Consider the following 25,581-nt stretch of genomic DNA (forward strand, 5'->3'; position numbering starts at 1 on the left):
GGCAAAATTAAACAATACACATATGATTGACAAGAAAAATCTTATGATTGACGTCATATTTATGAGTAAATTTCAAAAGAATAAATTAAATCATTCCCCCCCCCCTCAGGAGTGAAAATATCATTTTTATATCTGTGACGCACGCAACATTACAAAAGGAACATAGCTAAGTATAAAATACCAAGGGTAATTAGTCTATTCACAAAAGGTGTTTTAAGTAGTTTCATAATGCCTAGAGGACAATTGAACAACGTAGACCATCAAACGTGACAAGAACAATCGAGCAGCTAAGGTAAAGGGTATTGAAAAATGTCTAAAGTAATGATAAACAAAAATGAAGAACAAATATATACAGTCAGAATTCTACTATCCACAGCAATTACAACGAGTCAAAAACCAAAGTGAAGAGCAAAGAAACATACGGTTTGAAGATAAGCGGCAGCAAGAATTAAAACTACTCAAAAACCAAAGTGAAGAACAAAGAAATATGCGGCTAAAAAATATGCAACAGCGATAACAAGGAAATAGACGTATTCAAAGTCACTTAAATTTTCCAAGGTTGAATTTTCATATAACCCTCATTGATCCTCAGAGACATCTTTTTCAAGAACTTTGCACAGGATAGCTTTCCAAAGGGGATCAAAATAAAAAAAAGCGTGGGTTTCCACGCCATTATTTTTTTCCAGCATGGGTCCTTCAAAACCATCTCAAGGAGGGGAAGTTTCCCTTCTCCTTAATGTAACAGAATTATCTTCAACTTGGCAATTTTATGATTCAACCCAAAGAAATGAACAATATGGCACAATAATTCGATTTTTTTCAGTTTTATTTTCTTTAAAATTTATATCGTTACTTTGTTAAGAATTTCAATATCGTTTATAGCTTTTATCATTATTATTGTTTATCAAACTCTTCCAAAGAGGGGGGAAGGAGAATGGCTGAGGAAATACCTAGTCATACCCTTTTGCAACTGTTTATGATCATTCCTAAAAGTTAAAATATCTTTTGAAACAAGCTTTGAATAGATAAATAGTGGTTTTTCCAAAATATAGAAAACTTACTATTTAAAGTCCTGAATAATTGATTTGTGAAGTTTGTTGCAGAAATCTTCAACAGAGCAATGTCCACTTTGTAATACTACAGGCGAAGTATAATCTGGCAGTTGTCCTTTTGGCTTTGTATAACTAAAATATAAATTGGTTCAAAGCTAAAAAAGGCACGTCAATTATGTGAACTCAGCTACTGGTGTGATTGCATTGGTAATTGAACCAGTTGGCCTAGTGGTGCAAATGGCTAGTGCGGCCGCCTGTTAACCGAAAGGTTGGTGGTTCAAGCCCACCCGGGGTCTATTTATTTTGTGAGAGCAGCTTGGCGCAGTGGAAGTAAGATAAGATATTTATTTCAAAAAATGACTAATACGAGCCCCAAAGGCTCGATTCGCATTTCGGAGTCATAAAAAAAATCATAAAAATAGCATAACAACTAAAAAACTGGCTAAACAATACCAAAAACAACAATACCAGAAAAGCAAAGCCATTCATTAGTAAAAAAAAGGCCTCAAATGTAAGAAGGTTAAAAAGGTAAAAACTAAAACAAAACCAAAAAAAAAGATTGAGATAAAAATATTGTTTAAAAGGTTTAAAAGAAAACATATAAACAAGAAGGAGGGAACAAAAGAACAAACGGACACAAAATGGGCTATCATCAATACAAAAAAAAAAACTAGGTCTATTTGATCAGTAATAAAGGAGACAAAGGTTTTTTCATACCCGGAGGTTAAGCAACGGATGGGGGACAAGAAAGAGACCGGTTCAGAAACAGTACGTGGTAGGCGCTGTCTGGATGGGGAGTGTCTTTTGGGGAAAATGTTTTCCGTGTGAGGGTTTATTATTGCATTTTTTTGCAAAACGGAGGCACAGTGTTCCTCTCCTGTGCTCAAAAGTTTCCAGCTTGGCCTTTATTAGAAGGAGTGAATATGGTACCATATCTTCTTTAAAAATTATTCTTAGGGCTCTTTTTTGAATAGATTCATTTTTTTCTGATTCATCACGGGAGATGCCATGGTGCCAAAATGAACAAGCATATTCAAGATGGTGGCAGGCAAAGAAAGTATAGATCCTTAAAGAATGGGATGGGGGGACGTTAAATTTATTCAAGAGCTTAAGGAGACACGTGGACACATTAGCTCTATGGACAATATCTTTCACGTGGATATCCCACTTTAAATTAGAGGAAATTGTAACCCCAAGTAACTTAAAGAAAGACACAGAAGTATGTGGGGGAAAAGCTTTGAGGAACAGGAGTGAGGTTTTAAGGAAACAAAATGTCACTATCATAGATCTAGAGGGGTTTACCCTCATGCCTAACTCCGGAGAGTCATATGCCATATCACTAAAAATACTCATAGGGTTACTTATTAAGTTTCGATAGCAGGTTTCAACAACCGTTAGGTCATCCACAAATTTCCATCTGTCGGAAAATTCCTTAGCGATACTATTTATCTTGACAGAAAAAAGGAAGGGACCTAGGAGAGTACCTTGGGGCAAGCCATTGTGGACAGGGAGGGGGCTGGAATAATGATTCTGATATTTGACTACTTACGATCTATTTAACAAGAAGGAGACAACCAATTAAACCAACAAATAATCGGTACTCGATTCGGTTACAAACTCCTGAAATGATACTTTGTGGTTAACAAGGTCAAGTGATTTCTGAAGGTCTATCGACATTAATTATAGCCAACAATCAGGTTTTTCGAGAATTTTCCCATTTGAGCCAATAAGAAAAACAAGATAATGGGAAGTAGAGGTGGGTTTGATGTTCCCGAATTGTCTCAGGTCAGTAAGAGGTAGGATTTTCTCCTTTAGCCAATCTGCGAGGAATCCTTCATATAGCTTAGAGAAAATGGGAGTGAGTGAAATAGGATGAACACCTTCAAAACCAGGCTTTCCGTCTTTCTTTTTAAAGCGGGTTATGAAACCCTGTTTCCAAATTTGTGGATATTAGCCAGACTCAGTAATCTTATTGAAGACAATAGACAAGGGGTTTGAGAGAAAGTCAATGAAAGCATTAATAAGAGGAAACGGGATATCTAAAGGGCAGACATTTGTTTTTCGTAGTTTCCCAATTCTTCTTTCGATCTTAGACGGAGAAAAACACACGGAGATATGGAGAGGAAAACAGGGGGGGGGGGGGGGAGAGACCACGAGTAGGTAATTGATAAGAAAATGCTGGAAGGCTCTGGACGATGGAAGCAAGGAACTTGTCAAGATTATTAGCAGTAACTTCTGAGGATTCAGGTAGGTTGAAGTCAAGCTGGTCTAGACTCCCACCACACAACTTGGTAGGAGTTGCGCTTGGTATTTAGCCCAGAGGTGGATGAACCAAGGCCACACAAGGGGGGGGGCCCTAGATTCACCCTTGTCTTCAACCCTTCACTAAGCTCTTTGTACATTCCTCAGATAAAAGACAACAATTACTCATTAAACATTATACAAGATGAACAGCAAAAAAGAACAGAAAGAAAGTCAAATCAACCAAAACATGATCCTTAAGTTAGCCAAAAAGTTAAATTGTTTTGTATATATTATTTTTTACTTTTTGAAAATTCGGTTATTTTATTTGTTATTCTTCTTATTTTTTTATATTATGACCTATATAATATTTTATAATTATGACCTATATTTATGACTTTTGTATTTTCTGACTGTTACCTGTTGTGTTTTGTTACAGTGGTAACAATATGTCGTTATTGTATTATTTTTGTTATTGTATTTTTTTTACTAAGAAATGCGAATTCGGCCCACTAGGTTTTGTGATAGTCTTTTTACCAATATCTATCTATCTATCTAAGTACTCAAAACTTTTAAATTTCTTTCTTTTTTTCTGCTTTTGCCCAATTATTTTCTGAAACCCTTATTTGTTTTTTTGGGGGGCTGAAAATGGGTAATTTTAGCCATATTAATGTATATCACAAGAGAGTAGTGACAAGTTAAGAATTAAGGGAAGGAAAAGATTTGTGTTTAACATTGCCAGAAATCGAATGAATGAATGATTTTTATTGCCCATCATCAAGTAAAGAGATTTACAAAGATGGAGCATGAAAAAAAAAGAAAAAAAAGAAAATAGCTACTTCTAGCAACCCTGAAGAACAAACTTAGTGCCCCACTAGTGGAGTACTATGACGCGATTCATAGTGTGGTATGGATTTGATAATTCTATCACTAACCACTACCAAGGGGTCCGCTACTTTTTAATTTTTTTTAGACACGCTGAATTATAACAATTTAAATAATTACAGTTTTACGTCGTGGTAATAAATTACAAAACCTATGAGCATGCTTTTCATTTCCGTCCAGATGAGTCTGCTTGCAGATATTCTACACCACTGAGTCGACACCTTTAATCCTGCACGGTAAAAAAAAGGAGAACAAGAAACGAGAGACATCGGTTTCTACCATTTCAAAAATATCATTATCCTCGTTGTTTTGGTGTGTGTGTGTGTGTGTGTGCAGAAGTGTAGAGTTTTAAACTTTACACTGGGTTTTGGACGACTTTCCTCGCCAAATTCTGTTTCTTGAGGGGGGAGGGGGAGCTCATGTTTTAGAAACCCACAGACACAAAATGGCCGAAAACGGATTATTGCTTATGAAGTCAAACATGGTTACACAGTGTCAATAAACTAGATAGCCTGTTTTCAAGGCTGAATCCAAGGGGGGAGGGTTTCAGTGTTTGAATCCGTCTTCTCAAAATTGTTGTCCGACACGTAAAAACTAACAAAAATACATAAAAAATTTGATGGATTTTTTTAAACTTTTTTTTATCATCCCCTCGAACCCACTTAATGGATATGCCCTTCTTTTTTTGCCTGCTTGAGAATCTTTACTAAACCTTTACTGATGAAACGAAAAAAAAAAAACGAGCAAGAAATCCGCCAAAAGATATACTGTGCTTGGTGTTTTATCAGTATTATTTTAGCACTCGCCTATCTTCTTAAGGAAGATATCCCCACGAAGTAAGTTCCCGAAAACACTTTTGATCTAATATCAACAGGTCAAAGTACTTAAAGACTCAACCCGCTAAAGAGAGACTTGGTCCCCCTTAGGTTTCTTTCCCTGTTATGAAACGGTAAAGATACTATATGTCATTTTCTCAGGTGATTGCCCATTTATTATCCATGTTAACAAATACCTACGCAGGGAAGATGCCTTCAAGCCTGTACACCTTCCCCAATCCCTAGAGATGTTTACGTCGCTGATTTTCTTATATTTTTAAATAATTTGTCCATTTTCCCTTTTTTTCAATTGGGGCCCCTGCCAATGTCACACGCTCTAAGATATGAATTTCTTGTTTGAACCTGCATCTCTTAAAAGGTGTTTTTTGTTACCATATATCCTAATAGGTTGAAGTAAATACTGCTCAGCCTCACAGATTACCCACTTTAGATAAATTGGACTATTACATAACTCTTAAATAGTATACATTGGCGTGTATTTTGAAAATATTTTCTTAGGGTCCCATTGTATTCCTTAATTGTGACTTAGGCATTTCGGACTCTCAAAATCTTCTTGATTATAGACATTGGAAAGTAAGGACTTGGTATTGGTTTTACTTTTTTGACCGATGCCGAATATCGCCCTTTTTGGCGAACCATCTAGGGCGAGAGAAAAAGTAGATCGTCCCCGATTATGGTGGGAGGAGGTCGTAAGCAAGGATTTAAGGGAAATCGAAACTTCTTGGGAGGGTGTAAACAGGAAAGTTTTGAATAGATTGGACTGGAGGAGGAGCATGCGTAGTTGGGTTGGCCTCATCCGGCTTGGTGCTGCAGTGAGTCGTCAGAAGTAGTAGTAGTAGAACTCCCTCCTTGAAGATCGTCTTGAGGCCTCTCTGTTTCTAAAGGTATGGATACGCCTCATGCGTGCCAGACAATTTGTTTCCGTGATGAAGAACGTCTGGAAGACAATTGATGGCGCAGAGGTACAAACTCATGAAAACACAGGCGTTAAGTGGAGGACAAAATATATTCTTCAAAACTAGGGATTCGGAAGTTTGGTTGTTTTCAATTTGCTCCATGAACAAAACCAAATAAAGGGATATTTTTCGATGAAAATACCGAAAATACGGTATTTTCAAATTCTAGGGAAGGAAAAATCGAGAAGACCCCCCCCCCCAATCAGCACCCCAGGATGCGTGAAGTTTGCACTCCACTATTTCAGGAGAGGGAACTCTTCTTGGGGTGAGCAGGAGCTGGATTTTCAAGTGAACCTGACTTAAAGACGTAGGAAGCAATTCCAGATTTGCGACTTTATAAAGACAGGTGAAACAAACCTTGAGATAGAGGGTTTTCAATTCCGTGAGATGAAATATTTTATCCAGCCTTAAGGGTCCATCGAAAGAAAAAAATCTTATCTGAAAACCCATTCTCCTTGAAAGGAGTTTTTTGTATTGCGTGATTTGATTTTTTTAACATGTGAAAGAATTATAATGATTTTAGCAGCAAAGGCTGTCGGATGATTTGCTCTATAAAAGTTTAAAGGAAAACGATGTTACCTTAGCGTTTGCTATTTATGAAGATCAAACAAAAAGGCTTGATCCCCCTCCTCAAAGTAAAATTCCTGGTCACTTCTACCCCCCCCCCCCCAAAAAAAAACTATCCCTCAAAATTTCAACTCAATCCCCCAGTAATTGGGCAAAACAGGATAGATATACCAAACATATAACTTGGGAAATACTCATCTACATATACCCTCCCCCCCCCACACACACACGCTTAACCAAATTCTTTAATGATATACACTCATATTATATTTCTAATATCGGCTTTACTCAATAAGCATAACTTTTGTCGAAAAAAAAACAATAAATTTTCAATGTATACAGGCTACCTTTTACCAACGGAAAAAAGCCGAGTGTGGGGTACGAAGCTGTGACCCTGTGATTAAGCACATCAGTCACTCGCTCCACCGACCGTGGTAGTGGGGCCTAACTACTTGGTTTTGCAATTTTCGTGTGTTTCAGTTAAAAAAGGAACAGGTTTCTCACAAACAGGTTTTCTCTAGAATTTATAGACATGCAGATTATTATAAAGTATAGGTTCACGCCTACGTCCAAAATAACCGAAAGAAAGCACTGACATATTTACTCTAATTCAAGGGCAATATGAGGACAACCCTCGACGACATTGGCCTTTCAAAGTAAAGTAAAACAAGTGACATATTTCCTCTAATAAAGTAAAGTAAGTCAAAGTAAAGTAAAACAAGTGACATATTTCCTCTAATAAAGTAAAGTAAGTCAAAGTAAAGTAAAACAAGTGACATATTTCCTCTAATAAAGTAAAGTAAAGTAAGTCAAAGTAAAGTGAAACAAGTGACATATTTCCTCTAATAAAGTAAAGTAAAGTAAGTCAAAGTAAAGTAAAATAAGTCCATTAAATTTGAAGACTATTGAGAAGAAAAGGCGAACGAAGAACAATAGTAGAGAGAAGAAGAGAGAGAGAGAGAAGAGAGTAAGAGAGAGAAGAAGATGAAGATATACTTACATTCGGACAAGTTGTAAATATTCCCACATCTTTTCCAAAAGGTCATCATAGTTCCATTTATGATGAGCTGATATTGGGACAGTATGTGGAATTTTGTAAATGATGTCCAGCTCTTCAATGCTAATTTGGTCTATAAAAAACAAAAACAAAAAAAAAATCAAAATAGTCTGTAAAATGAGTATATATTTTATCGGCACAGTATTTAGATGTATTGAAGGCTAGCACCATAATTGTCTTGCCCTTCCAGCATCATTGGTAATAGAATTTTAGGGGCGGGGGAGGGTATATACTGAAGTATTTGTTTTACTGTTTAAATTTATTGCTGAATCAAATGCTGAATAAATCTATTTATATATCTAGTGACAGTGACAAAGCAAAGATTTGAATTCATAAAGGGCCCAAGTCGTGTCCAGAGGTGGGCTTCAACTACAGAAGAGGCCTACATCCTTATGCCTCAAGAACAAGGGCGTATTTCACATTTTAAAAATAAGGTATTTTTCCCAGAACCATTTTTTAGATAATCGTAAAAAGATTCACAATGCGTTTCAGGTTGGATTATAATATACAATTAGTGTGTATACGATACGCAATATCGGTTATCCTTTAGCGTGGAGATAATAATATATTTTTGTCCCTAATCTTGACGAGATTTCCCTACTTCCTATACGATAAAACCTCCTTAAAGCATAGGGATAAACCTTCTATACGATGTAACCTCTTAAAAAGCGATCAACAGATAAAATGTTATTTATAAAAAAAATATGAGGTACATCCTTCAGTTTTTTTTTTTAAATTTACTTACAAACCTACTATAAAAACACAAAGGAAAAAGTGGAGCATATATTAATAAGAAAAAAAATTGACATCAGAAATTGCTTAAAACGCTATTCACAAAAAGAGGCGCGACTTAGCTGATGCTGATTTATGCTGGAAATTCTGTTTGGCTACGAAAATGTAACTACGCTTTTTCCGGGTGGAGAAGGGGAGCTAACCAACCCAATTGGCTGCGCTAATGTAATAAGACTTAAAAATAAGACTTAAAAACGCATCAAAAATTCGTTTATATTCATTTTTGTTACGTTTTTATCGGACAAACACTTCAGGGGAGGTGGGTCAAACCCCCTACCCCCCATCCCCTGGATAAGGCCTTGAAAACCACTACTCAAAATAACCTTTAACATCTAGACATTTTATTGAAAGGATATTTATAAACAAAAGGGTAAGAATTCTATGAAAAATTAAGGAAAAGAACAACAAGACTTAATAGATGAAGAAAGAACATCAAACGTTTGAGTCTCAATAGTCCTATACCTGCCTAGGAATTAGTTAGGGTGATCTATACATTTTCGCCTTTATATATATATATATATATATATTATAAACTAAAAATCAAAAAATTGCGAACAAGTAAAAATAATAAAGGTGTTCCTTTCATCTGAAAATGGTGGCAAAAAAATAAATTGTGGAATGGGCTATTATTAGGGTTGACTCTCAGGACTTTCGTTTTGATGCCTATAATTTGAGTTGTTGAGTGTGGGTCTATAAACATTTACAAAATTTTAAATGAAATTGTTAGATCAATACAACGTTGCTTTAAGACTAATTTTGTCCATTTTATCGGGGAACTAATTACTTTAACAGCCTAGTGGCTAATAATGTTTTTTATTTCTGGATTCTTAAGGAGGCATATTCATAGTAGCTTGCATGAGGAGAAAGGGAGGACAACTAATCAGACAGTGAGGATTCAGAAAGGTATTAAAAGGACTACTAAGTGCCGAAACCAAATAATTTATTTATTAAAATATTCAAGGCATTGCACTTCCCTCAACCACTTTTCCTTTGTATAAGGATGGATCACGATAATGGGTTTTTAAGTACTAGCTTAAGTATCATCAATTTAAGCTAGTTTACACAAGGTATTTTAGATTTGATTAGCAGTAATTGTATTAGCTTTCTAATTCTTGGAAGCTTTCCATTGTTTCTCCTCATTACCAGAAAAATTTCAGGAGCAAAAAACATTACAGTCCCATCAGCATAGCTGATGCAATAGACATTGACGGTTTCAAATAGCTTATTTTCTATTAGCAAATTAAATGATTCCATGTAGCAGTGTAAGCACGGTCAACCCACCCCAAGTGGAATTTATACTTATGAAAAAAGGTGTTCCCAAGAGAAGAGGGTAGGGGATTTCCACCTATTTTTTTTTTAGGAGGCGAGCTCCAGTATAATAGTTTTTAGTATGAGCGTTCAAGGGCCAAGTTTTGCTTTAGAGCCAATTGAGTGTGACTTTTGTTTATACACGTTCTGTCAGTGCTATTTTCCAAAGTTCTTGAAGGCAAGATTTCTAGCAGAAAGCTTGCTTGACAATTCTTACCGAGGCAATCCTCGGGGCAGGTTTTTTGGGGCAAGTTTTCCAAGGCTCGAATTATTCTTAGCGACGAATTTCGCAGGGCCAAGTTTGCCAGGGGTACGCTTTCTTCTCGCAAATGTTTTTAGGCGCTATCTAGTTATAACTGCACATATACAGAGTTAAAGGAATTCTACAGAGAATCCCTTGAGTACCCATCCTAGCCACCAACAAAATTTCAAAATATTTCCAAAACTTCGTCATTATTCGTATGCTCAAAATGATACAAGCGTGAGCCCTCCGGAGAACAATTTTTTCCGTTTATGCCTATTAAAGGCTACTCTGTTTTATGTTGCCCCCCAATAATTAGGGAAAAAAACTATAATTTATAAAGTATATTTGAAACTATTGCTCATTCTAAGTGTCAAATTTGCTCTTTATTTTGAGCAGATAATTTTTTTCCTAATTAATACATGCTCATTTTTAACATAACGAAAAATATACATAACTTTTGCTTATGCATATGAAAGAGTCTGTCCTGCCTGTCTACTATTCGGTGGAGGTGTTAATCAACACATGGTTGCAGGTGGCCCACAGGGAAGTCCCAAACAAAAATTAGGTCACAAAGGTTACGCATAATGAAAAAAAAAACATTAATCATCAATATACATGAATTGGTCAAGAACCTGAATCAGTCATCAAAAAACATGAATTAGTAATTTTTATTATTAGCGCAAGTTAAGATTGAAAAAATTAGGAGCAGTTTAGCTGCTAGGCAATAATAGCGATTATTGTACTGCAAACAGCATTAATTTTGCCCAGATTACTATTGATTTGAAAGGGGAGGGTCTATAATTTTTGAATTGTCCCAGAAAATATTGAAAAGAGAAAGGCTGTGTAAATAACGACGAAGTCGCCATTCTACAAATATCAAAAGGTAAAACAACGAGGAATTATTTTATGACAGTGACATTTTATTAAATGAAAATTTCTATTCTAAATCTAAGAGCAGTTATCAGCAAAGCAAATAGATAATATAACTTACTATATAATACGTGGCAATTAAAATTAAAGCCAACATTCTGGTTTTAGTTTCAATTGCCATGAAATTTATAGTACGTCTATTTTTATATTATTTATTTGTTTTGCTAATGACAGATCTTAGACATAGAACCGAAATATTCATTTAATAAAATATCACTGTCATAAAATAATTCCTCCTTGTTTTGCCTTTTTTTTATTTGTAGAACAGCTGCGGTATTTGTTTTTCTTTTCGAAGGGCTAAGCATTAAGAAAACAAGAGAAAACACCTACATTATATATAATACACGATTTGTCATATATTTAGTCTATTTTTAAGAATCAACCTTCCTCTAAATCAGTTCCTACTATCGTGATTGAATATCAGAAAACAACAGATTTTTGCAACATTAACTTCTTTAAACAATCCCTAAAATTATCGTATAAATAAAAACTGTGCTGTTTTTGAAATAATTTGTCTAATGTTTCTTTACAATGCAAAAAAAACAAAGGAAAAAACCCCTAAATCAATCTAGATACATGTGGGAGCAGCCTGCTGAATAAATTATACATTGGTAATTCTCTGCATTAATTACTATCGGTATCTACTTATCATCAAATCAAAAAGAAAATATCCCATGTCATATTACTAAAAGTTGATTATGAACGACTCCCACGGCGTCCACAAAGTTAATAAACCGTTTTCCTCACTTGACTTTGATGATTTTTTTTCAGTTGAAAAAAAAGTTTAACTTTGCTTAACTTTTCAAGAAAGTTGGCAAAGTTTAGCCAATAGCAGAAGACTTCTGGGAAATTTAAACTACTAAAAACTAGTAGATCAATAGTTGTGAAGCTGAACAATTAATTACTCATTTTTCTAGTCAGAAATAAAATACATATTTGTAATATAGTCGGCTACTAGTGTCCAGAGCTGGTGGGGGGCGACCGGGGCAGCTTCCCCAGGAGTCGTGAAAAACAGGGGGCACGGCTAAGCCATTGTCCGCTTTGATCCAATTTTTCACTTTAATTTGGCTTTTTTTTTTGCTTATATTTGAGTCGGAAGGGGGCGCTGTAATTAATTTGTCCCTGGGCACCACCAAAGCTAGGAATGGTTTTGATGGTGTCCACATATATAATACTGGATACTTTTCCAAATTTTTTTTTTTTGGTAAATTATTTGCTACAAAAAAAAAATAATAAATCTGTAAAATGCAAAAGGCAAAATTCTCCTGTGAACAGGAGAAATTTGATGATGTGAAACTTCATCAAAACTTTGTTAACTTTAACGACGCAATGGGAGATTCTCTTATACGTAATTTGACTCGTCCTACAGTCAGTGACCTAAATCTATATTGCAAAAGAAAAACAGTCAGTTGTTATTCTGGAAATTATTTTGAAGACGCTCGTGAAGCTATCAGTGACGACAATTGGGGGGAGATGGTAGGTGTTTCGCCGCCCTCCCTGAATTTTGAAAAATTACATTTTAGGCACTTTCGTTTAAAAATGTTTTTTTTGTTATTTTCATCGAAAAATAAAAAAATTGCACCCCCCCCCTAGATTTATAAAAGAACCTTTTGCCCCCTCACAACATTTTTGTTAATTGACGCCACTGGGTACTGTACCAATATCAAATGATATACTCCACTGCATAAAATATTTTCCATAAGAACTATATATGCCCCCAGGGCATAACTTATAACGCCTGCCCTGGGGGGTTGTGTCGACCCCGGATTTTTCGTTATATGATCTTTGAAACTATTTAAAAAAAATTGCTATCTGAAAGTAAAGTTCTTATCGGATGGGTTTGAGGAAAAAAAGGCGCGAAGGAGGGGGGGCTAGTTGCCCTCCGATCTCTTTTGACTCTTAAAAATTGAACTAGAACTTTCAATTTCCAATCCAATAACCCTCTCTGAAGTTTATACGAGCATTCTTTCCATAAGATCCATATATACCCCCCGGGTATAACTTAGAATGCCTGCCCACGAGCCCTGGGGGATTGTTTTCACGCTGGAGTTTTTGTTACATGATCTTTGGACTATTTTTTAACAAAATGGCTATCTCAAACTTTTATCGGATGCATTTGGTAAAAAAAGGGCATTGGGGGTGGGGGGCTTTACTATAGGCAACGCTATAGCGTTGCCTCTGATCTAATATTTTGTACTATTTACTAGCTGCTGCAGACGACAGTAGTATAGCGTAAACAAGCTTTCGGGTGGGCGAAGGTGAATGTCGTATACACGGCTTTTTTTCTGCCAGATTCACCACTAATGCTGCATTACATATCCTTCCTCCAATTCCCCAACCCCCCGCACAGGATGATCAGTCTCATAATTGATCCAAGCTATATTCTAATAGCCCCCAGTATCGCGCTATCCTGCTCGTAATTTTGAATGGATTTTGACTCTGTAAGATTTAATTTATTTTACTAAACTTTTAATATACGTGATTTACTGAAATATTATTTATGATTTATTATTAGATTAAATTGTTTGTTGGTTTACTGATTTATATTACTAAATAGCATTGATATCAGCGGACCACACAAAGCCGAAACAAAAATAATAGGCAGCGCAATAGTGCTGTCTAAGCAAAGATACACGATAAGTCAAAGTATTACCACAGACTGTGTAACACTATATTGTGACATATTCACCCCCATTTAAATAGCGACGGCATTTCAAATTTGAAAGGATTCGAAAAATAAAGTTAGAATTATTAAGTTATCCGTTGGGTAGTTTGACAAAGAATATTCAGAAAATCTGAACAATTCTTGGTATCATTGAGGCAGAAACAAATTAAAATAAAATTGCCAAGGATGCCAAACGGGAGGAAAAATTGACTCATAGAGTTGAAAAGTTACCTTCCCCTTTGTATCTTTGTAAAAAAAAAAAAAAAAAAAAAAAAAAAAAAAAAAACTCAATAGAAATTACACGAAAGTTTTTCTTGTGTAAATCAGGGTATGGGGGGTTACACTGAGTATCATTTTTATGTTTATAATTCTTTTCAGAAGCAAAGCACTGTATTCTAGTACTGTATGATGTAACTTAGAAAAGCAGAAAAATAAAATGGGTTTGTGCCAATTTTACGTGCACACAAAATTTCCAAACTGTGAGGAAAATATACTATTTCTTTTTAAATTCACCTTACTCTATTCTCTGTAGATATTTTATCTAGCATGTTGATGCTTAGATAAATGTTCAACAAGAAGCATTGGCACTGTTTCAAATGCAGCTTAATTTAATAGTACGTTTTAGCACATTTATGTCAATTCTTTTTTTGGAACTGGCTAAAATATGTATTTTGAAAAGCGAAAATAGCAAGAAGTCAGCATGGTATCAAACAGTTCGTGGTAACGAACTGTAAGTAAGGAGCGACCCGGCTCAATAGTAACCGAAACTCTAAAAAAACGAAAATTTGAAACAAATAGATGCCTCAAAAGAATCAGCTTTTTATGCTGATTTCAAATATATAAGTTTCACGAAGTTTAGTTTTACCCATCAAAAGTTACGCGCCTGAGAAAATGCCCCTTATTTTTGAAAAAAGGGGGAAATCATCCCATAAAAGTCATAGAACTTTCATGAAAATCACACCATCAGGTTCGGCGTATCGGAGAACCCTACTATAGAAGTTTCATAGAAGTTTTTCCCCAGGGGTGATCGTATCGACCCAGTGGTCCTAGAAAATCGCGGGAAAGCTCATTCAAACGGAAATTAAAATTTTTAGTGCCCTGTTTAAGCGACCAAAAAATGGAGGGCTTCTAGGCCCCCTACCGCGCTCATTTTTTCCCCAAAGTCACCCGATCCAAATTTTGAGATATCTATTTTGTTCAGCATGGTCGAAAAATACAATAACTATGTCTTTGAGGAGTACTTAATCCCCCACAGTCCCCGGGGGAAGGTCTGCAAGTTATGAACTTTGCCCAATGTTTACATATAGTATTGGTTATTGTGAAGTATACGGAAGTTTTCAGGGGGATTTTTTCTGGCAATAGGGAGGATGGGTCGGTTGTTACGTGGAAGGATCTTTCCATGGAGGAATTTTTCATAGGGGAAGGGAAATTGCTATGAAGGGGGCACCGGATTTCCCACCATTATTTAAAAAAAAACATCAGAAATAAAACAAAAAAAAAAATTTTTTCAACTGAAAACCAACAAAAATTATTACGTATATGATTGGGTTCGCCCCCTAGTCATTACCTCGCTCTTTGCGCTAAAGTTCTTTTTGTACTTTCATCAGAGCTATTTATTCCTATTAACGGCCTTAGTGATTAAGGGGCCCTTCTTAAAGAATTGGAACAAAATTTGAACTTTTTGAATTGAACTTTGAATTTGATCAAAATTTCGAGAAAGCCATTTAGCCAAAAAAAAAGTAAAATTAATATGCAAATTTCGTTTTAATTATTCATGTAAGGTGAGCCAAAATAAAAGTTGCATTAATTCAAAAACGTTCATAAATTAAATAATTTTTTTTCTAACTGAAAGTAAGGGGCGACATTAAACCTTAAAACGAACAAAAATTATTCCGTATATGAAAAGGGCTGTCCCCTCCTCAACGCCTCGCTCTTTACGCTAAAGTTTGACTCTGTCTCAAAACTTTATTTTTAAAACAATAAAAAAATACTGGAAATAAAAATTAAAACAATTAAATGATTCCTGAAGCGGTTTCCCCTCTACCAAATTCATTTCTGTCCTATTTGCATATGTAGAGGGTGTATTCGATTCTATCTTTGAAAGGTTTAAAACAAGAGAATCTAACGTTGAACTGATAGATTTAAGAAAAAACTGAGCAGAGCAAGTGGCGAAACAGGAAGCAGAAAACATTTTTCACTTTTGTAATCAACTGGGGTTACGTTTTTACCTGAGGATACGGTTTCAAAGACATTAGATTTTGGAAAAATATTAATCTACAACTTATTATGAAGTGTAGTGGACTGGACCCCTAGTTTTATCGTTTTTCTTATGTAAAAACGAGCATCGATAAAAAAAAAACCTGCCCAAGGTAAAGATAAATTTTACATTTCAAACAAGCAACAGTTTCAAAGCATTTCCCAACGGCGCATTGCACTCCCGGCCGAAGGCATTGAATCAGGAGATCGGTACCCGCGAAATGCAGATCATTGGTCAACATGCGAAACAGTTTATTTTAAGTAATAAATTATAGTTTTTCCCAATTTTATTGGAAGGGGACCCCGCCCCCTCAACGACGCCACTGGTCAAGGGGATTAATTTACAAAAATTATTCAAAAGATTGGTCCCTCCTCTGGCAAAGGGGGCTCAAAAAAGCACCAATTTTTTTCAATAAATACTTACCCTCAAAATGAAGCCTAAAAAGGGGGCCGGAAACCTTTTCTTCACCAACTTAAAATGAAAGGGGCTATTTTAGAAACTTGGAAGGGGATCACTCGATTGAAAATTGAAAGTTCTTGTGTCCTTTTTAACGACCAAAGGCTATTGGAGGGCAGTCAGACTCCCTCTCGGTTCCTTTTCTGCTATCCGGCCCTCAACCAACTCGTAGGATATCACGTCAAATTCTATGTTTAAACACTGAAATGTCTAATAAGCTTGCTTTCGGGGTTGCTATTACCCCCACAGTCCTAATTTTAAACTTTATACTAAACTATATTGCTATGAAGACTCAACCCCAAGAAATACGAAACAAGAATTAAAATAAAAATATAAAATAAATACAATAAGAAATTCTACACCACATGTTCTGCTTATATTTTTGAATATTGGCAGGATATTCCAAAATTCCTTCTTTTCTTTATTTCATCCATCCCCTTAGTTTTATGACTATCTAACTTACTTCTGCCCTAGGAATGACGTATGGACGAATGGATGATAGACTTATCTATCAACAAGTGAAATGACATCATTTTTATACCATCCTAAAAAGAGCTTATGCCAGATTTGCCTCTCACCCGGACTATCTGTTTCGGCTTTTTCTACAATTAGCCATGGCTTGATGCCCGCAACTACTTGATTTTGTCATGCTGATTGTTATTTGCCATGCTTTCTCTACGGCTGCCCAATTCTGCATGTTGGGTGAATTTTCCGGGGGGAATAAGCCTAGCACCGAGCAATAAGTCCCCTTGTATTATTATAATTTCTTCTTCTTCTTTCCCACGTTTCATTATGTATAACGAATGATCGATCATAGATAGTTTGCACGGGGACCTTTTTCAATCCCAATTCCAAGATTCTGTTTCGGAATAATAGATTCTGAAAGGCGATAATAAAAAAAGTATGATATTTTCGCCAGCCAGCGGGTCAAGGCCTAAAAGCTCTTATGAAGTTTCCCAAAGGCGATTGAACTTGAACGCCAAAAATGACACATAAATGATATCTTTGACAATCTGAAACCTCAGGTGAGCTTTTACGAAGGCGTCAAAAAATTAAAGGCCAAAAATGATAAAAAGATAAGAAATGACTCATTTTTGGAGAAAGCTAGACAACACACAAAAACAAACAAACTAATTTAACCAATATGAGACAATTTATCAATTAAGCAGATGAATGCTGCTACACTATAATTGTTCAAGAAAGTACGAGCGTTCATCAGTGCTTCTCGCTTAAGGATAAAAACACTGTAAAATGCAGTTTACTTTACTTAACCTGAAACTTTTTAAGTCTTCACTTGCTAAAATTTTCATTTGAAAAAATAATCATTTGATGTTATTAAACGGCTACCTGAAGCCAACCTACACATCGAGTCCGGGCCGTATCCAGAATTTTTAGGGGGGGAGGGGTACAAAAACTTCAAAAGCGCATAAAAAAATTTGTCTATATTCATTTTTGTTATGTTTTTACAAGTCAGACAAATATTTCGGGAGGGGGGGTCAAACCCCCGGAAAAAATCCTGGATACGGCAGATTTGTCAGGTCTACCATCTTTTAGCTAAGCGCTGGGGGATCAAGTTTAAAAATTCCCAAATTTTTGAGAGGGGAGGGGACTCAAGAGGAATCTGCGTTGGGGGAAGGGGTAAAGCAATTTGTCTATGATCCTCACAAAGAGCATCTACTTTTTTTTACTCGTCCGACAGGCTCTGTTGTCAGTCCAATATAAAGACAACAAATTTAAACAAAACATTTTTCCTATATGAAAAACGGACCTTGAGCACACTTGTCCTTCAGAAAATGCTATGTAGATTACTTTGTTCGGAGCATTAAGACATTAGGAAAAAAAAACTCACGACTGGACATCAAAGACCTTACCTATTTTGTTTAAAAGATAAATGCATGGTATATAAATTCTGTTTCCTTCAATGACATCAATCAGGTCATCTATCGTAGCATCACACCTAGAAATAATGAAAATATCATGCATACAGTCATTTAAAATGACATCTTTCTTTTCCATCTTTTATTTGTGGCTTTTCTTTAAAATCTGAATTACGGTGTTAGCATTTTTAATTTCCTTACTTTTTATGATACCTGTGGACAGTTTGGCTGAGGTTGGCTTTACTTTTATATTCAGTTCATCTTTTTATTCAGTATTTCTTTTTTTTTTCTCTTTAAGCATTTTTTCTTTTGTTTTCGCCATTTTTGGTATTTTTGCCGCCTTCTTACACTGAAGAAGGATTAGCGTGCCGTTATATACTGGCTAGGATATTTCCTGGGTTGCAATTCCCCGGAAATTGTTATATAAATTCTTTAAGATAAACTTTAAAAATCAAAAATTCTATAAAAGTTCCTGAGGCCCCCTCCTCCAGATCCCCTATTTGAACTTAGCTATTGAAACATAGAAATCTGGATAAACCCCAATAAACAGCAATTATAAAGGCTCAAAAGTGCGCAAACAGATCGAAATGGAGGGGGTGATAAGGTAGATTTTCTTAGAAAAGAAAGACTTCTGCGGATCACTTTAAAATTTCACTATCTCTCATATATACGGCTGTGATTACATTATCTAATTAATGTAATACTTAAACTACGTTTCTTCGTTGTTTTATTATACGTAGATATTTATATATACGTTTTGTAAAACACTTTTTACATAGGTTTTTTAAGTAAATTTCGCATTTACGTTTGTAAAAACGATATTGCTTGCCTAATTTCAAATAATGAATCAATATTTAGTTACTTTGTTCAACCTCCTCCCTTCTTTAGGACAAAATTATTGCTACACAAATAAGAAAAGGTCCTCTCATCAATAGTATACCCGAAAAACTAACATCACAAATTTTTCCTATAATCCATACGATTTTTTTTGGAATCTGACGCCCCCCCCCACACAAAATTAATTATCTATATTACCATTTTAACATTTTTCTTTCGATTGATCGATAATCCTTAGGGATTATAAAATGGGAATTACAAATTATAAAATCCTTCGATCGATTGATCTCTGCTAGAGAAGATCGAGTTCGCTATAAGAAGAGTATACTCTCATCAACAGTATAACCGAAAAACTCTAACATCACAAATTTGTCCTATAATTCATACGATTTTATTGGAATCTGACCCCCCCCCCACCCACACAAAATTAATTATCTATATTACCATTTTAACACTTTTCCTTCGATCGATCGATCTCTGCTAGAGAAGATCGAGTTCACTGTAAGAAGAGGGGGGACTTACACCTCCACTAGCTACCCCATTGATCTTTGTATCCATTTTGGTAAGAGGGGGATTCTAGTGATTCTACACAGAGTGCTTCTTCCGAACAAGCATTTACACTATGATTCATTTTAAAAAGAAGGGAGAGGAAGGCTCTTAAAAAAAAAAAAAAAAAAAAAAAAAATCAAAACAAGTCTTTGGAAATTCAAGAAAAAACCTAATTATGACATTCTTCCCACCCCCCACCAGGGGCAGATCCAGGATTTTTTAGGAGGGCGGGCAAAATAGGTTGATCTAATAAAAAAATTTAGGGGGGGGGCGCAAAATAGGTTGATCCGATAAACTTGCGCTATGACCGAGCTTAATTAACGCAAACTTGAGTTAATTAAGTAAATTACACTACTTTAGACTACGCTAGGGGGGGGGGGCACCCCCTAGATCTACCCCTGCCCCCCACCTTCCTAAGTCATTGCCTGAGCAAGGCAATTTTCTTTATTACAAAAACAGGTCACATTGACTTTAAAAAATTAGATGTTTATTCATTAAGTTCCTCTCAGTCCTATATCAAAATTACAACTCAAAACTGTTTCAGTAATTAATGTTAATTCGACATCGATAAAATTCTGACAATCAGCCAATTAACTACAGTTGATAGCTATCAAATAAGGTCAAATTTGAAAACCAAATCCTGAACTATCTATAAAAAAAAAGCTTATATAGTCTAAAACAATGAAAATCTTCCATTTAGTTGACGAGTTTCAGTGGAACTAAAACAATGATCAGTATCACTTATATCTTTTCTATATTTGTGACTTTTACAATGTCTCAGCCAGCGAGGGTGTTTATGCCACTCCAAACACCTGTAAACTACCCAACTGGATATCTTTATCAACAGCCGTATACTCCCCTGGTCCCTCAAACACACTATTACCAGCCACAACAGCAAGTGGCTGCACAACAAACGGTAAACAAAACAATTGTTGCAACCACAACCGAAGCACCGGTGGTGAAGGCACCAGCGCCAATGGAGCACGTTGAAAATGCAAAAAAGGAGGAAGAGAGGGATACACAAAATGGCCACGAGGAGGACGAGCCAATTACTATGCAAGAAATTGACTATCTCATGGATACATTCTTTGGGCGACCCTCGATGGAAGATGACGCGGTAAGTGAATATTTCTAGCAATATAGACCAGCCTAACCACTCAACATAATAAACATGATGTTTGAGCTCAGTACCGTCAATCTAGGGGGCACGGGGTCTACTTTTCCGGTTGTTTTCATTGATTTAAAAAAAACGACAAATTTCCCGGCCCCCTAAATATTCGTAAAAGATAACGTTGTTTGAACTCTCTCCCCCTTTTTCCAGCAATTTAGTACAAATGAAAATGAGAACTTTTCGCAGGAAACCACGATTTCTCTTTAATGCTGACTTGGTACGACTCAAAAATCAGAAACATATCCGACCAAATACAAATTATTTTGTAATACCTAGACAACTAGAAATATAATTTAGAAAGATTCACATAACCTGTTCCATCAATTCAAATAAGCCAAAGGATGATGTGGCACAGAAAAGGCCGTATCCAGGATTTTTGTTCGGGGGATGGCTGTAAAACGAATTTAATAAAATCAAATTTCGCTTAAACACATTTTTGTTACGACTCGGATAAAATATCTGGGTGGGGGGGTTCAAACCCGGCAAACACTCTCCAACTGAAAACGGCCATTGACACAGGCACCAGCAACATTGTCGCGCGTAAAAAGCCAGAATGTGCACAGTTAAGTGAGATTAATTGCAATTCCCATTCTTCTAATTTCCTATGATTTTATAAAAGCCACATTTGTCCAGTTTTTTTTTTTTTGCCACAAAAACCTAAGCAGACTAATGGTTTCAAACCTTAATTTTACGAAACAAAATAAATTTTGTAAAACTATGTCTATATTAAAGGTAAGAAATTAAAGACGCAGCTAAAATTCTGTTAGTTCTTTTTGGCTCAGCTATTATTCTTCGTAGAATTTAAAGGGCTATTGTTCGGATTGATAGCCACCAATATTATACCGGTAGGCCACGATGCCACCAGTGTTATAGTGGTAAGCTACAATGCCACCAGTATTGGCGTGGGAATGTACGGGTGTCACTACTTATTGGAGGGGAAAGCCCCGGCCCCAAATTATAATGTGATGCCCGCGTCTACCACACCGGTTCTGCAAATATCGGGTTTGGTACTACCCTATTTACAGTATACCCTGTCCCAGGGTATGATAACGTGATCGAGTGGTCAAATGGCCACTTTCTAAAGCCGCCCTGGGTTACCACTGAAAATCTCTAACTCTCTCCTTAGAGGTAACAAAGCCCCCTGTCAATATAATAATGACGGTATCTCGTAACTCTATTCCTACCCTGCGTGGGTTCCGGGAAAATTAGTAGACAGTTTGTAGAAAATACCTTACTTGTATTCTTCCAACGGTCACTTATAATACCAAAAAATATGCTTCCCCGAACGGGGTCCAAATGCAGACTAACTCAAAATAATATTCTGTACACAACTTTGCATAGGGGTGGACCTCCGCTTGGCCCAGCCAATCCCCTCAATCCCCATTCAAAACCAATTCTACTTTCTTAGCTTTATTATTCAATGACTCAAACCAGGAAGTCCAAAATGGAATTTAGTTCAAAGCTTACTTACTACCACAGTTCATATAATTATCCAGTATGATCATTCCCTATCTCACCCATTATAAAAACCCGGACCGGGGTGCTAGTGCTCCGGAGAACGTTGCAGGTAGAAACATAAGCGGCATCAGATCTTTTCATGGGTAGACAAGTCAGACTGTGATCTAATCGGAAACAAGTGGAAACCCGCTATTACGAATAATGCACTTTGTTGGAAACAATCGGAAACAGACTAACCCGCATTCCCGCTAATGCAGAAATAAGTGGGAGGAGCTTTTTGTTCGCACCGAGAACGAAGACCAGAAATGATCTGCGATAAGCTTACTGGATAATTATATGAACTGTGCTTACTACAAAACAACTATAGCTTAGCAACGAGACTTTTAAATTGTCATTGAAAATTATACTATAGGCGAATCTAAGCAAATGTAATTACGGAACGAAAACAGGTCATTTATCTGAAAAGAAAAGAAACAGGGGTGGAACCCCAACAGCTATATGCTTTTGATTGGAGTAATTTATGCAAACTTATGAATTTCAAATAATTCGTTTGGTCATAGAATCCAAAACCTCATGTTGAGGTTAACATTTCAAATATTGAAGATAATACCTAACTTAAATAGCGACAAAGACCACACTGCCTTTCCATCATAAACAATAAGTAGAAACAATAGGGAATTTTTTTTTATATACAAGACAGTGGAACTGAAATTTTATATGAATATTTCAACCCTATATCCAAGGGCCATCCTCAGCAAAACAAACAAAGAGAGAAAATAAACAATATAAAAGAAACTTACATTAAAATTCGATCATTAAAACTGAAAAAAGTTTTTTTTTTTAATTTAAAAACAGGCTGCCAAGAAGGCGAAATTAGCTTTAAAAGCTTTTCTGTAAGTTTTTATTCCATTTGAATGAATTGTTCTTTTTCCACTTTGCTTGGTGTACCGGTCCTGGTTGAACTTCCTTGAAGTAATGATATTAGGGCTGTTTTAAAATAAATTTTTTTTTTTCAGTTTTAATGATCATAATTTTAATGTAAGTTTCTTTTATATTGTTTTTTTTCTCTTTGTTTGTTTTGCTGAGGACGGCCCTTGGATATAGGGTCAAAATATTCATTTAAAAGTTGCGTTCCACTGTCTTGTATAAAAAAAAATTCCCTGTTGTTTCTACTTATTGTTTATGAATACCTAACTTAGGTCGTAAAAATCCTGCCTGCTTCCCAGAACCCAATTAACTTTGTCATAAAATCTTCCCTGCCAAATGCTTGGCTTATAGGCATTGACCGATATTAATAAACTTGGCTTAAATTTACTGTGTTTCAAATCCTAGTACCTTTTTTTTCTTGCACATTAAAAAAACAAACTAAACAACGCAACCACGAAATTTAAATGTCTACATGGGCTGTCTAGTTTTTATGACCCCCTACGCCACTAACAAAGGCACCTATGGTTCGTTCCCTAGCTTTCTTTTTAAATCCTCTCCCAAGGCTAGTGAACAGCCATATAAACATCCAGGATTTAGTGCCCATTTACTTTTGAAGTACTAGGGGCATCAAAAATAAAATAATTTTTGACATTTGGACCCATTCATGCTTGAAAACTGCGATTTTCTAATATTTCCCTGGTTGATTCGACATTATGAAGTTTTTAACGAAGTATCACATTTTCATCAGAATCGTGGAAATAAGCAAAACTAATTAGCCAGATTTGACAACAATTTTTCCGTAAAAATTCAAGAATTAACAATATGTTGATTCCCGAAGACAGGTACGCCTTTAAAGGAAAGCTAGACTTTCTTAAGGTGTTTTGTGCCATATATTTTTACCTTATATTTTTCTGATTTTTCACTTACGTCTCTTGGCACCGGCTATTACCAAAAACTTAGTTTTGCCAATTTTTAAGATATATATTTTTTTTACTTTATTATAGTTATTTTTAGTATTTTTTTTATAATTTAGTAAATTTAATACAGTTGTATATGTTATATGATTTTTATATAATTTAGTAAAAACTATAAATAATCTGTTGCTTTATTAATTTAAACAATTAGATTCCTTGATATTTTAAATAGATAATTAGCTTGGTCAAAACAAGTGGACCGAAAACTATAGAAAAGAAGAAACTCGGGGGCCCCTTTAGTAGTTCGAAAAGAGATGTGTTTATCAGAAAACAAGCAAATAAAATCAAACAAAATAGCTTATATTCATTACTTTCCATAGGCAAGAGCAGAAACAAGTGATCAGCCAACAGGCGTTTCAAAGATCGACTTACCACTAGCATTGCCACAAACCCAGGAGTTCACCAGATTTCGTCACCCACTTATGCCCCAATTTGACCTAGAGACCATGGTGGCAACCGCCGCTTCAAGCTTGGGCACGTTTATGTCCCATAACCAATGTCATATGAAACTCCTTTGTCTTCTGGGGAAGATATTCCCAGGGTTGAAGGGAATGGAGGGGAGAATAAAGACCCTAGGAGCATTTGCACCACCGCCATTTGATGATCTGTACAGAGCCTTCACTGCAGATATGATACGGAAGGAGAAGTGCAGTCAATACTTGTGTTTTGACATTTAATTTTTGTTTTTTTACAACTATTTATTTATTAAAGACCCTATAACAGATACTTGAGCTTTGCTTAGACCCAAAGTTGTCTTTTTTTCAACACAAAATTCTCTTAAGCAGCAACTGCAATACTACAAACGGTTTTGAAGGAGTGGAAACTGGCGCTAATGTCAAACAGGTAAATCGCCATCTAGCTTTTGGTGGCTTTAACCTAAAATTGCTACATAGCTAAGTTCTCCGGCACCTTGAAATGCAGGGAAGGATTATGAGAGCAGAGTTTTCTCCCTAGTAGGTCTCATCAGGTTAGTCAACTATCCCCCTTAACGAGTCACAATTTCAAAGTCTACTTTGTGCAGAATGGATTTTGACTTATAGTTATTGAAAATATAAATGCTGATTAGTTATCGTGTATAAGGAAATTAATCTTGTTGCATTGTAGATTAATAATCAAACATCAGATTTTTTTTTCAAAATCCTATAGTTTTTTAACGAAGTCGCCAGACCCTACACTGAAAGTGGTGCTTTTAGCAGAGATCCAACTCTTAAAATATCCCATGACAATAGTCCATTCGAGCAGCCAGAGACACCTAGATCTTCGCCATCCTACATCATTGAATATTCACCAATATAGCCTAAGGCTGGTAGCTGCGTAGATATGCAGAGCTACAGCTGCGAGCAACAGCAACTTCATATCTAAAATGAATTCTACATGCATGTTATCACTAGCTATTCCCACAAAGAATTTGATCATCTCTGACTGTTATTCCGCTCTACATCTATAGAGAAACAATTTTATTTTTACTAGTTTATTATTTTCAATTATTGGTATTTTCGTATTATTTTTTCATTAATTAATAATTAATATTGTTATTAATTT

The 25,581-nt window shown here is 35.7% G+C and overlaps 2 protein-coding genes across 2 annotated transcripts in view; one reads left to right on the forward strand and one right to left on the reverse strand.

The window, feature by feature from the left end:
* The window catches only part of 128up (GTP-binding protein 128up), a 55,207-nt gene that overhangs the window by 3,672 nt on the left and 25,954 nt on the right, over positions 1-25,581 (reverse strand). Inside the window, exons 6-8 of the mRNA XM_089103515.1 lie at positions 18,118-18,203; positions 7,538-7,667; positions 1,062-1,184 (exon numbers count right to left, since the gene is read on the reverse strand). Of these exons, the coding sequence (XP_088959641.1) occupies positions 1,062-1,184; positions 7,538-7,667; positions 18,118-18,203 (339 nt within the window). The remainder of the gene's footprint in view (positions 1-1,061; positions 1,185-7,537; positions 7,668-18,117; positions 18,204-25,581) is intronic.
* Positions 19,971-24,725, forward strand: LOC148942025 (uncharacterized). The gene is made up of 2 exons (XM_089103516.1): positions 19,971-20,626; positions 24,360-24,725. The coding sequence occupies exons 1-2, from the start codon at positions 20,237-20,239 to the stop codon at positions 24,714-24,716; spliced, it is 747 nt and encodes a 248-aa protein (XP_088959642.1). The 5' UTR covers positions 19,971-20,236; the 3' UTR covers positions 24,717-24,725.

Source organism: Artemia sp. Qi Xiang Cuo, chromosome 17 (genome assembly GCF_049724085.1).
Source record: "Artemia sp. Qi Xiang Cuo chromosome 17, ASM4972408v1, whole genome shotgun sequence".
NCBI classification, from domain to species: Eukaryota; Metazoa; Arthropoda; class Branchiopoda; order Anostraca; family Artemiidae; genus Artemia; species Artemia sp. Qi Xiang Cuo.